Here is an 11,708-nt window from a genome sequence, read left to right on the forward strand (position 1 = left end):
ATCCAATGAGTTTCTCATTGCCATGATGATATTTATCATCAAAGATTTTATTTGGTTCTTTTAAAATCTGCCTAATCGATTCCAACTAGCTTTTGTTCCTTCACTGTACCTTCAGTTACTTCTTTTATTTCCGTAAACATAATAAATGTGCTTTGTACATATTCTCATCTGTTAATTCCCAGATCTCTGGTCATTGCAGGTCTGATTCTCTAGTTTGTGTTTCTCCTGGCAGTGGCTTGTTTCCTGGTATCTCCGTTAATTGGTTGGGAGCTGATGTGGCTGTTGGAGGTCTAAGGTCTGTCTTTAAAGGATGTTCCACAAGAAAAGATTTGCCTCTGCTGGGGCAGGGGGCACCCACATCTCATCACTTTATACTAACTTTTCTGCTTGGATTTTTTGGGGGCCACACAGATCAGTATGAATTCTGGCCCCAAACTGGTAAGGATGTGAGTTCTTGGTTAGGAGTTCTCAGAGAGGACATTTTTCACTCATAATCAAGGCTGAGACACACAAATGTCTCCACACATTTTCTCTGTGGAGCAATTTTTTTTACCACTGAAAAGTCCCATATTTTAGAGGTTTCCAATCTCACCCCTGTGCTGCTCAGGCCCTACGCTTTGTCTCCTGTACCCCATTAAAACCCAGGCTCAAGGCCACCAATGACCAGCACACAGCCCAGGACCAATACCACCTATAGCATCTGCTCAGCCCTGTGGGTCTGTGTTTTCTTTCTTCTTTCCTTTTTTTTCTTTTCTTTTTCCTTCCTCCCTCCCTCCCTTCCTTCCCTTCCTTTCCTCTCTCTCTCTCCCTCCCTCCCTCCCTCCCTCCCTCCATCTATTGCCTGCATTGGGTCTTAGCTGTAGCAAGCAGGATCTTTCGTTGCGGCGCGCAGCCTCTTTGTTGCAGTGCGCGGGCCTCTCTCTAGTTGTGGCGTGTGGGCTCCAGAGCAAGCGGGCTCTCTAGTTGTGGCATGAGGGCTCCAGAGCACATGGGCTCTGTAGTTGGGGTGCGTGGGCTTAGTTGCCCTGTGGCATGTGGGACCTTAGTTCCCTGACCAGGGATCGAACCAGCGTCCCCTGCATTGCAAGACGGATTGTTAACCACTAGACCACCAGGGAAGTCCCTGTGTTTTCTTATTGTTGGTCACTTCCATGTAATTACCTTACTTTCCTACCATTCAGCCCTATGAATATAAAGATATTCTTTATATTTTATCCAGCATTTTGTGGTGTGCTGAGCCATAAGGGACTTTTCCTTATCATCTAGTCTGCCGTATTACTAAAACCAGAAGTCTTCTTTCAGTTGACACTACCTCAGCCAGCATACTTGGTCTCTGGACTCCTGGAATGGCCTCTTAACTGGTTTCCATGCCTCCAATCTACCTTCCACACGTAGCATTCAGAGAGGTCTCTTCAAAATGCAAATCATACTGTGTCTCCCATTTGGCGGAAATTCTTCCACGGCTCCTCACGACATCGGTGATTACTAAACTCCTTACCCATGGTCTACAAGGCCCCATGTGTCTGCCCCCAGTACAGCTGTCCTTCTTTACTTCTCCAACATGTATGGCTCTTCCCCATACCATGCCTTGATGCCTGGAATTCCTGTTCTGACCCCCTCACCTTGCCCCCAGTCTTCACTTGGCTAACTCTTATCATCCCTAGATCTCTGCTCAAACATTACCCACCTAGGGAGGCCTTCCCTGACCCTCCCAGAAACACATCTGCCTTATGTGTGTTCTGTGGTCCATCCATTGCCCTTCTGTTATCATGCACTCAACTAATAATTGTTTACTAAATGTCTGTTTGCCTTACCAGCCACCAAAATCTCTGACCGAGCAGAAACCAGGTCCATCTCACCTGTTACTACATCCCTGGGGAAAAACACAGCACCTAAGTACACAATAGGCAGTCCAAGTATGTTTGCTGCCTGATGACTGGGTGAATGAACAATGAATGAGGCCCAAGGCTGGCATTAGGGGAGGCTGGGGTTAAGGACTCAGGCTCTGATGGCTGGACCTAGAGATTATCATACTAAATGAAGTAAGTCAGACAGAGAAAAACAAATATCATATATCACACATGTGGAATCTAAAAAAAAAATGATACAGGACTTCCCTGGTGGCGCAGCGGTTAAGAATCCACCTGCCAATGCAGGGGACACGGGTTCGAGCCCCGGTCCGGGAAGATCCCACATGCCGCGAAGCAACTAAGCCTGTGTGCCACAACTACTGAGCCCGCGCTCTAGAGCCCGTGAGCCACAACTACTGAGCCGTGTGCCACAACTACTGAAGCCTGCAAGCCTGGAGCCCAAGCTCCACAAGACAAGCCAATGAGAAGCCCGCACACCACAGGAAGAGTAGCCCCCGCTCGCCGCAACTAGAGAAAGCCCGCGCGCAGCAACGAAGACCCAATGCAGCCAAAAATAAATAAATAAATTTATATTAAAAAATGATACAGGGGCTTCCCTGGTGGCACAGTGGTTGAGAGTCCGCCTGCCAATGCAGGGGACACGGGTTCGTGCCCCGGTCTGGGAAGATCCCACATGCCGCGGAGCGGCTGGGCCCGTGAGCCATGGCTGCTGAGCTTGCGCGTCTGGAGCCTGTGCTCCACGACGGGAGAGGCCACGACAGTGAGAAGCCCACGTACCGCAAAAAAAAAAAAAAAAAAAAGATACAAATGAACTTACTTACAAAACAGAAACAGACTCACAGTCTTCAAAAACAAACTTATGGTTACCAAAGGGGAAATGTGTGGGGGAGGGATAAATTAGGAGTTTGGGATTAACATACACACCACTATATATAAAACAGATAATCAACAAGAACCTACTGTACAGCACAGGGAACGCTACTCAATATTCTGTAATAACCTATATGGAAAAAGAATCTGAAAAAGAATGGATACTTATACGTATAACTGAATTACTTTGCTGTACACCTGAAACCAACACAACATTGTAAATCAACTATACTCCAATATAAAATGGAAATGGGAACCAAAACCATACACTAAGGATGAGAAAGACAGGACAGCTTAAAGATGAGGAGCAATATAAATGAGTAAAATAATATATTTAATACGGTTGATACTTACAAGTACTGAAAGGCAAGATAAAGCAGGGGCAGGGGACAGGGGCTGTCACATGTAGGAGGATGCAATTTAATTAGAGGTGTCAGGGAAGGCCTCTCTGAGCAGGCAACAATTGCATAAAGACCTGAAGAAAGTGAGAGGGGGTCATGCACCAGATGAGGGAAGAACCACCCAGAGAGAGAGAACGGCAAGTGCAACAGCTTAGAGGTCCAAGGTTAGGAGATGAGCTCTGAGAGACAACAGGGACCTGATCATGTCAGGCTTAACCTGGGAAGGTGGTGAGCAGGGGAATGACAGGGTCTGACTTTGTTTTAACAGGGTCCATCAGGCTGCCACTTGAAGAGAGCTGCAGGGAACAAAGAAGAAGCAGGGAGACCAGGGGAAGAAAGCTTCTACAATATTGGTGAGGTGAGGGTGAGATGGATCAGGGTGGCAGCAGGAAGTGGTCCGATTCGGCACTGAGTTTTTTAAAAAATAAATTTATTTATTTTTGGCTGCATTGGGTCTTCGTTGCTGTGCGCGAGCTTTCTCTAGTTGAGGCGAGTGGGGGCTACTCTTCATTGTGGTGCACGGGCTTCTCATTGGGGTGGCTTCTCTTGTTGTGGAGCACGGGGCTCTAGGCGCACAGGCTTCAGTAGTTGTGGCACGTGGGCTCAGAAGCTGTGGCTTGTGGGCTCTAGAGCGCAGGCTCAGTAGTTGTGGCGCACGGGCTTAGCTGCTCCGCGGCATGTGGGATCTTCCCGGACCAGGGATCGAACCTGTGTCCCCTGCATTGGCAGGTGGATTCTTAACCACTGTGCCATCAGGGAAGTTCTCAGCATTGACTTTTAAAGGGAAGCTGATGAGATCTGCTGAAGGGCTGCAGTCATGGGGTGGGAGAGAAAGAGGACTTGAGGGTGACTCCATGGTCTGAGAAACTGAATAAGCTGAACTGCTGTTACCTCGATGGGACAGTCTATGGAAGGGGCAGGTGGGGGGTGGCAGTCATATCAGGAGCTTAGTTCTGGGCATGCAGAGACACTTATGGGACATCCAATAGATGTCAAGCAGGGAGTCTTGATATATATGAATGTAGATTTCAGGGGAGGAGTCCAAGCTGGAGACAGAAATGCAAGAGTTGTCAACTTCAGAGCCACGAGCCTGATAAAACGCCAAGAAACTCTGTATAGGAAGAGCCTGAGCTCTGGGCTTCTCCGGTATTCATGCAGGGTCAGGCAGACTGCAAAGGTGTCTGTCCTTCCTTCCCAAACGCACACACGCACGCACACACATCGCCCCTCCTAAAGGGAGAAGCATAAAGCCCTGGTTCTTACCTTGGGAGGATGACACAGACGGCTTGACAAAGGTCTGGGACCCCTCGTGCTCCCCTGTAGGCAAAGGTTTTCCGCAGTAGGGGCAGAATTTGAAAGTTGCTTCAACATCTTTGCCACAGTCTGGACAGGAGATCATGCTAGAAAACAGGAGTGGGGTGGGGGGACAGGAAGCTGAAAGAAAACTTAACCCACTGCTGACAAGTAGTCACCTGAGTTCCCCATGATGATGAGATTACAGAAAGAAGAAAAGTTATCATACCTGGAACACCCTCTCTCAGAAAGTGGCCACTTCTTTTTTTTTCTTTTTTGGCTGCACTGCACGGCATGTGGGATCTTAGTTCCCTGGCCAGGGATCGAACCCGTGCCCCCTGCAGTGGAAGTGCAGCATCCTAACCACTGGACCGCCAGGGAATTGCCAGACAGTGGCCACTTGTAAAATGAGTTCTCAGGGACTTCCTGGTGGTCCAGAGGTTAAGACTCTGCACTTCCACTGCAGGGGGCGCAGGTCTGATCCCTGGTCAGGAAACTAAGATCCTGCATGCAGCATGGTATGGCCAAGGGGGAAAAAATAAAATAAAATGAGTTCTCGCCCCGTGTCCAGCCTCTAGCCACCTGCCTCTCCCTAATGGCCCAGGGCAGGTACAAAGCAGAACAAATGCAGAGTGAAACTGCAGAGCTCACAAAAGATATGAGAATGCCTTGAGGTCAATAAAAGTTCTGCAGAACTGCTCCAATCACGGAAGCACTGAGGGTCTTCAACTGTAATTGTGATGCTCATTTCTTGAACCACGTTATGGGGAAGGTAGAGACCGTTAGTGCTCCCCAGATATCCACATCCTCCCCTTCACTTCCCAGGATCCTTTGCAGTGAGACTGGGGCCACTAGTTCTGGCTACTTCTGGCCAATGGGGTGTGAATGGAAGTCACTTCCCGGCTGAGGCAGTTAAGAGCCCGAGTACCTCCTCTGTCTACCCGTCCTCTGCAGGGATGGCCCAGATGGTCCGTACTCCAGATGGCATAGGTACAAGATGAAGCACGGTTGCCTGGTCCACGTCGCAATCTCATGATGGGCAAATAAACTTACGTTTTATTTAGCCACTAAAATTTTAGGGTTTACTTGTTACTGCAGCACATCCTACCCTATCCTGACTAACTTAGAGGGGTAACGGGTGTTCACTACATTATCCTCTAAGCCTTGTGTATTTCTGGAATACTTCCTAATACTTTAAAAAATCAAAGGCAAAATCACACATAGAGCCTACAACAAATGAGGATACAGCAGGTGTATTCATTTGCTTGGGCAGCCACAACTCAATACCATGGACTAGGTGGCTTAAACAACAGGAATTTATTTTCTCACAATTTTGAAGGCTAGAAGTCTGAGATCGAGGTATCAGCAAGTTTGGCTTCTTCTGAGGCCTCTCTCCTTGACTTGCAGATGGCTGCCTTCTCACTGTGTCCTCACAAGGTTGTTCCTCTGTCTGTGTTCTAATCCCCTCTTCTTATTGGATTAGGGCCTATCATAGTCTGTTTGAGTGGCTATAATAAAATATCACAGACTACTGGGTGGCTTACAATCAACAGAAATTTATTTCTCACAGTTCTGGAGACTGGGATGTCCAAGATCAAGGTGCCACCGTGGCTGGGTTCTGCTAAAGGCCCTCTTCTGGGCTACAGACTGACAACTTCACCCTGTGTCCTCACATGGAGGAAGGGGCTGGGGAGCTCTCTGGGTCTCTTTTATAAGGGCACTAATCCCATTCATGAGAGCTCCACCCTTACGACCTACCCACCTCCCAAAGGCCCCACCTCCTAATACCATCACATTGGGCATTTCACTTCAACATATGAATTTTGGGGGGAAACAAACGTTCAGACCATAGCAGGCCAACCCTAAAGACCTCGCTTTAATTACCTCTTTAAAGGCCCTATCTCCAAATACAGATGCATTCTGAGATACTCAGGGTTAGGGTTTCCTAAAAATATGAATTTTTGCGGGATGCAACTTAGCCCATAAGAGCAGGATGAAACTAGTTCATAAATGAAGCAGAGAAAACTCAACAGGGATGACAGTGCAATAGGAATTTCCAATGAATATATTTTAAATAGCAAAAGAAAAAAGCAAAATTATTTTATTTGTTTTTTATTCTAAGATTCAGTGTACAGTCCCAGTTATAAGCTGGGATATCAAAATCGAAGTCAAAATAAACTTGTGCTCGTGACTTCATTTTGCCTTGAAAGATAAAGTTCTTTTCTTTTTACTTTCATTTATTTATCTTTGACAAATAACAACTGTCTATACTTAAAGTGTACAACTTGTTTATATATGTGTGTGTGTATATATATATATAAATAATTCTAATTTGCCATATGTGTATATACGACAAGTTAAAATTATAATGGAGTGATCACAGTTCAGACATACAAAAATGGAACTGGGCAGCCACTGAGGATCTGGTCTCAGGACTTCCCTGCAACACTGAGAACTTGAACTTTCTGTGAACTACACCTAACCCAAGGTCACCAGCCATTTTTAAAACATCTGCTACCTGGAAACTTGTGTCTCAGGGTTGTTCCCCCTTGTAAAGATGCAACTATTCTGACCCCAACCAATCCTTGCTTAACAGACACTCTACCTTCTTGCCAGCTTGATTTTTTTTTTTAACATCTTTATTGGAGTATAATTGCTTTACAATGGTGTGTTAGTTTCTGCTGTATAACAAAGTGAATCAGCTATACATATACATATATCCCCATATCTCCTCCCTCTTGCGTCTCCCTCCCACCCTCCCTATCCCACCCCTCTAGGTAATATCCCTATGCTATGTGGCTGCTTCCCACTACCTATCTATTTTACATTTGATAGTGTATACATGTCCACGCCACTCTCTTCATCCCAGCTTACCCTTCCCACTCCCCGTGTCCTCAATTTCATTCTCTAGGTCTGCATCTTTATTCCTGTCCTGCCCCTTCAGAACCATTTTTTTTTCTTTTTTAGATTCCATATATATGCATTAGCAGACAGTATTTGTTTTTCTCTTTCTGACTTACTTCACTCTGTATGACAGACTCTAGGTCCATCCACCTCACTACAAATAACTCAATTTTGTTTATTTTTATGGCTGAGTAATATTCCATTGCATATATGTGCCACATCTTTATCCATTCATCTGTCAATGGACACTGAGGTTGCTTCCATATCCTGGCTATCATAAATAGTGCTGCAATGAACATTGTGGTACATGACTCTTTTTGAATTATGGTTTTCTCAGGGTATATGCCCAGTAGCAGGATTGCTAGGTCGTATGGTAGTTCTGTTTTTAGTTTTTTTGTTTGTTTGTTTGTTTCTTTGCGGTATGCAGGCCTCTCACTGTTGTGGCCTCTCCCGTTGAGGAGCACAGGCTCCAGACGCACAGGCTCAGCGGCCACGGCTCACGGGACCAGCCGCTCCGCGGCATGTGGGATCTTCCCGGACCGGGGCACGAACCCATGTCCCCTGCATCGGCAGGCGGACTCTCAACCACTGCGCCAGCAGGGAAGCCCTGTTTTTAGTTTTTTAAGGAACCTCCATGCTGTTCTCCATAGTGGCTGTATCATCTAATTATAATTCTTGATAAGCAACTAATGTAACCAATTGTGGCTTTGCAGTTTTTGCCTTTAGAAGCTTCCTTCATTTGTAGTCCAGTGGAACACAATTCAAGTTGCTTCTTTTTTTAAAAAAAAATTGTAATACGTGTATATATGTATTTCTTTATTAGGATGCCCTCAAGTACTTCTTGAATCTGGGTCTCCTGGGCTGCAGTCCTAACAAACCCCAAATAAATGCCTCTTTATTTCAGTCAGTCTCCCGTTTCTGAAATTCTGGTTAACAGTATACATTATGAAACGATCACCACAATCAAACTAATTAACATATCCATCACCTCTTATAGTTCCAATTTGTGTGTGTGTGTGTGTGTGTGTGGTAAGGACACTTGAGATCTACTCTCTCAGCAAATTTCAAGTATACAATTAATTATTATTTACTATAGCTGCCATGCTATACATTAGGTCTCCAGAATTTATTCATCTTACAATGGGAAGTTCATACTCTTTGATCAATATCTCTTTTTCCCGACAGCCTCTGGTAAGCACCGTTCCACTCACTGTTACTATGAGTTTGACAGTTTTTTTTTTAGATTCCACATATATGTGAGATCATGCCATATTTATCTTCTGTGTCTGGCTCAGTCTAATTAAAACCTTTTCCTTTGTTCACTGTAAAGACTGGTTTCTTTGTGACTGCAAACAGTAGAGTCCTTAAAATCACAGGCTCTGGTCCCAGGCTGCCTGGCTTTGAATTCCAGATGTGCTCCTTGCTGGGCATGTTACTTAACCTCTCTGTGCCTCAGTCTGCCCAATGGTAAAATGGGGCTTTTAACAATTCCTGTCTGACAGAGTGGCTGGTGGCCTAAATGCAATACATTTCTATCAACTGCTAAGAACAGGGGCCTGGCCCACAGAAAGCCTTTTATGTTAGTGGTTGTTATTACCCTATCATGCCCTGTATCCCACGTATCATCTTCCATTTGTTAATGTTTCTATTCCTCCCTTTCCTCTTTCCATATCCTAAGTTCGGAGCCTCTCAGGTCTCTCCATTTCCTCTTGGTGCTAACTCATGGAATTCCAGGGCTTGCCCTTGAAACACACAGGCCATCCAAACAGCCCATGAAAGAAATCTCAACCAGAGGAGAAAAGGGTTCCTCTTCCCCTTGGCCTGCAGAAGAGCACAAACCACGCTGTGGCATAAAACTGCCTTTCTGTTATTTTACACAAGCTGTGTAAGACATATGATTTCAAAACTGCCGCCAAGTGTTCTTTAGCCTCTAAGAAGGTTGTAATCCGGATTGGTCGTGTGACTCAAGCATTTGCTTTCCTGGTAATAACATTTAAATGGACATCTCTAGCTTTTCGAAGATATAAATACTGGTGAGCATTTTTTTAAGCTAGAAGAGTCATCATCACTTCTCCCTTCAGGCCATGACAAACCAGAAACCCTTGTGTGATGCTGGAGCCACAAGATCAAAACTGTCTAGAGGACAGCTACCCTGGAGAGTTGCTCCAAACCTTGTATTAGTGAGAAACTGGTGTCTGGGTTAAGCTACTGAGATTTGGGGGTCATTGTTACTGCAGCATGGTCTAGCCTAGTCTGACTAATACACTTAAGACTGTGCTAGGTTACCTATGTAAATAAAAGTTTGAAAATTTGAGGCGTTTTCAGTGGAATTTCCCCAGGTGCCAAGTGCCGTTGGATAAAGACGGCCTTTAGGAATGGGTAAGTGCCTGGACCACTGCCACGCCGCTGACAACCTTTCTGCTGGGAGTGAAGTCTGCGAGCAGTAACACACAGGAGATGGAGCAGAAGCAGGCTGTTGGTGGGGAATAGGACTTAAGGGGCATATGCCCCAGGGGACGGTACCTTTATGGGGTCACGGTCTGGCCCTCAGACTCACTGGGCTGGAAACTCCATCTTAACTGTGGCCTGTAAGTGAAAAGAGGTGGAGAGGCTGACTCAGGTTTGCTGCACATGTAAGTAAAAGATAATGGTTGGGACTTCCCTGGTGGTGCAGTGGTTAAGAATCCGCCTGCCAATGCAGGGCACATGGGTTCGAGCCCCGGTCCAGGAAGATCCCACATGCCACAGAGCAACTAAGCCCATGCGCTGCAACTACTGAGACTGCACTCTAGAGCCCACCAACAACAACTACTGAGCCCACGTGCCACAAGTACTGAAGCCCGAGCGCCTAGAGCCTCTGCTCTGCAACAAGAGAAGCCACCCAATGAGAAGCCCGCGCACTGCAAAGAAGAGTAGCCCTTGCTTGCCGCAATTAGAGAAAGCCTGCGCGCAGCAACGAAGACCCAACACGGGCAAATAAATATTTATTTTTAAAAAAGATAATGATTACTGCTTATTGAGCATTGGCTATGTAGCCAACATGTGCTAAGTTTGTTCATTCACTCATTCGCTCAATAATTATTCACTGAACTCCTAATATGTGCCTGCTACCGGGGATACAGCAGCATAGGAAACAAACAAGGCTCCTGACCCGACAAAGTTCATTCTAGAGGGGGAAGACAAGTTTAATAAACAAGTAAGCAAGCAACTGTTTAATACGTCACGTGGAAGTAGAGCTATACTAAACTCTCAATAAATATGTATGGAAGAAAGAAGGGAGTCTCAGTGTTGAAGTCACCGGTCCAAGGTCATATGGCTAGCTCAGGACTCAAAGCCAAGGCTCCAACACTCAGGCCAGTCTTTATCATTCTTTCACCCATTTTCTTTATTTACTCAACAAACATTTACTGAACATCTGCTATATGTTAAATACTGTGCCCCTCCTGGAAGAACTGAAGATTAGACTCTAACTTAGGGAAGGAGGGCTAATCATCTAGGTGACGGGATTCGCCTAGGCCCCATCCTCCGCGGAAACCAGAGATGACGTAGTACCACGGCGGGGCGTCTGTCGAACTCCCCATTAGCTCCGCCCGTCTCCGTCATGTTAAATACTGTGCCCCTCCTGGAAGAACTGAAGATTAGACTCTAACTTAGGGAAGGAGGGCTAATCATCTAGGTGACGGGATTCGCCTAGGCCCCATCCTCCGCGGAAACCAGAGATGACGTAGTACCACGGCGGGGCGTCTGTAGCCACGCCTATCACCAAGAGCCCGAAGAAGCTGGGGACACTTGGAGCCAGCAGGTTATTTCGGAGACCAGAAGCCTCTCTCATCCCGAACCCCGACCCCGCTCCCAGGGGCTCCGCCTCCCACAGAGTCGCGCTGACGTCACAGGCACCACGACCGAACTCTGGCTAGGGTATCAGGAGACCTCCCCCTACTCCGCTTCTCCCTCCCTTCACCTCTAGATTTGGTGAGCGGAGTGGGGAGACACATATTTGCAGCCAGACCCTCGGACCCTCCAGGGGAACTGGGACTCACCTTCTCAGTTGCCCCGCGAAAACTTCCGTTTGGGCGGAAGGTGCTGCGCGCGCACCCTCTCCCTCGCGGGAGGACTGCGCCCACGCAGCCTACGCAGACCTCCGGACTGCCCTCGGGCGGTGCCTTCCTGAGAACTCCATTTCCCATGCACCTTCGCGGCAGACCAGCCTCCGGCTCAGGGCTGGGGGAGGGATTATTCCCTCATCGCCCAACCCCATTCCACTTTCTGTGGAACGCTTCCTGCTTCTATTGCGCATATGCCAACGTGGAGCCAATCGTAAGGAGGGATGAACTACGAAGACTGACGAGGTTGCCCTTCAAAAGCTGGA

General features: G+C 46.8%; 1 protein-coding gene across 6 annotated transcripts in view; it reads right to left on the bottom strand.

Annotated features, from left to right (window-relative positions):
* The window catches only part of VRK3 (VRK serine/threonine kinase 3), a 45,503-nt gene extending 34,013 nt beyond the window's left edge, over positions 1-11,490 (bottom strand). For 3 of the 6 annotated variants that reach the window (XM_007112462.4, XM_024132630.3, XM_055078908.1), the window contains exons 1-3: positions 11,380-11,488; positions 9,863-9,925; positions 4,406-4,542 (exon numbers count right to left, since the gene is read on the bottom strand). In XM_007112462.4, coding sequence (XP_007112524.2) covers positions 4,406-4,541 — 136 coding nt within the window. In that variant the 5' untranslated portion in view covers position 4,542; positions 9,863-9,925; positions 11,380-11,488. Of the gene's footprint in view, positions 1-1,814; positions 1,870-4,405; positions 4,543-9,862; positions 9,926-11,379 lie in introns of those variants that run through there. The other 3 variants (XM_028477593.2, XM_028477595.2, XM_028477594.1) reach the window with 2 other exon arrangements.
* Positions 11,491-11,708: the final 218 nt, after the last annotated feature.

The sequence above is a fragment of the Physeter macrocephalus genome, chromosome 17, assembly GCF_002837175.3.
Source record: "Physeter macrocephalus isolate SW-GA chromosome 17, ASM283717v5, whole genome shotgun sequence".
Lineage (NCBI taxonomy): Eukaryota > Metazoa > Chordata > Mammalia > Artiodactyla > Physeteridae > Physeter > Physeter macrocephalus.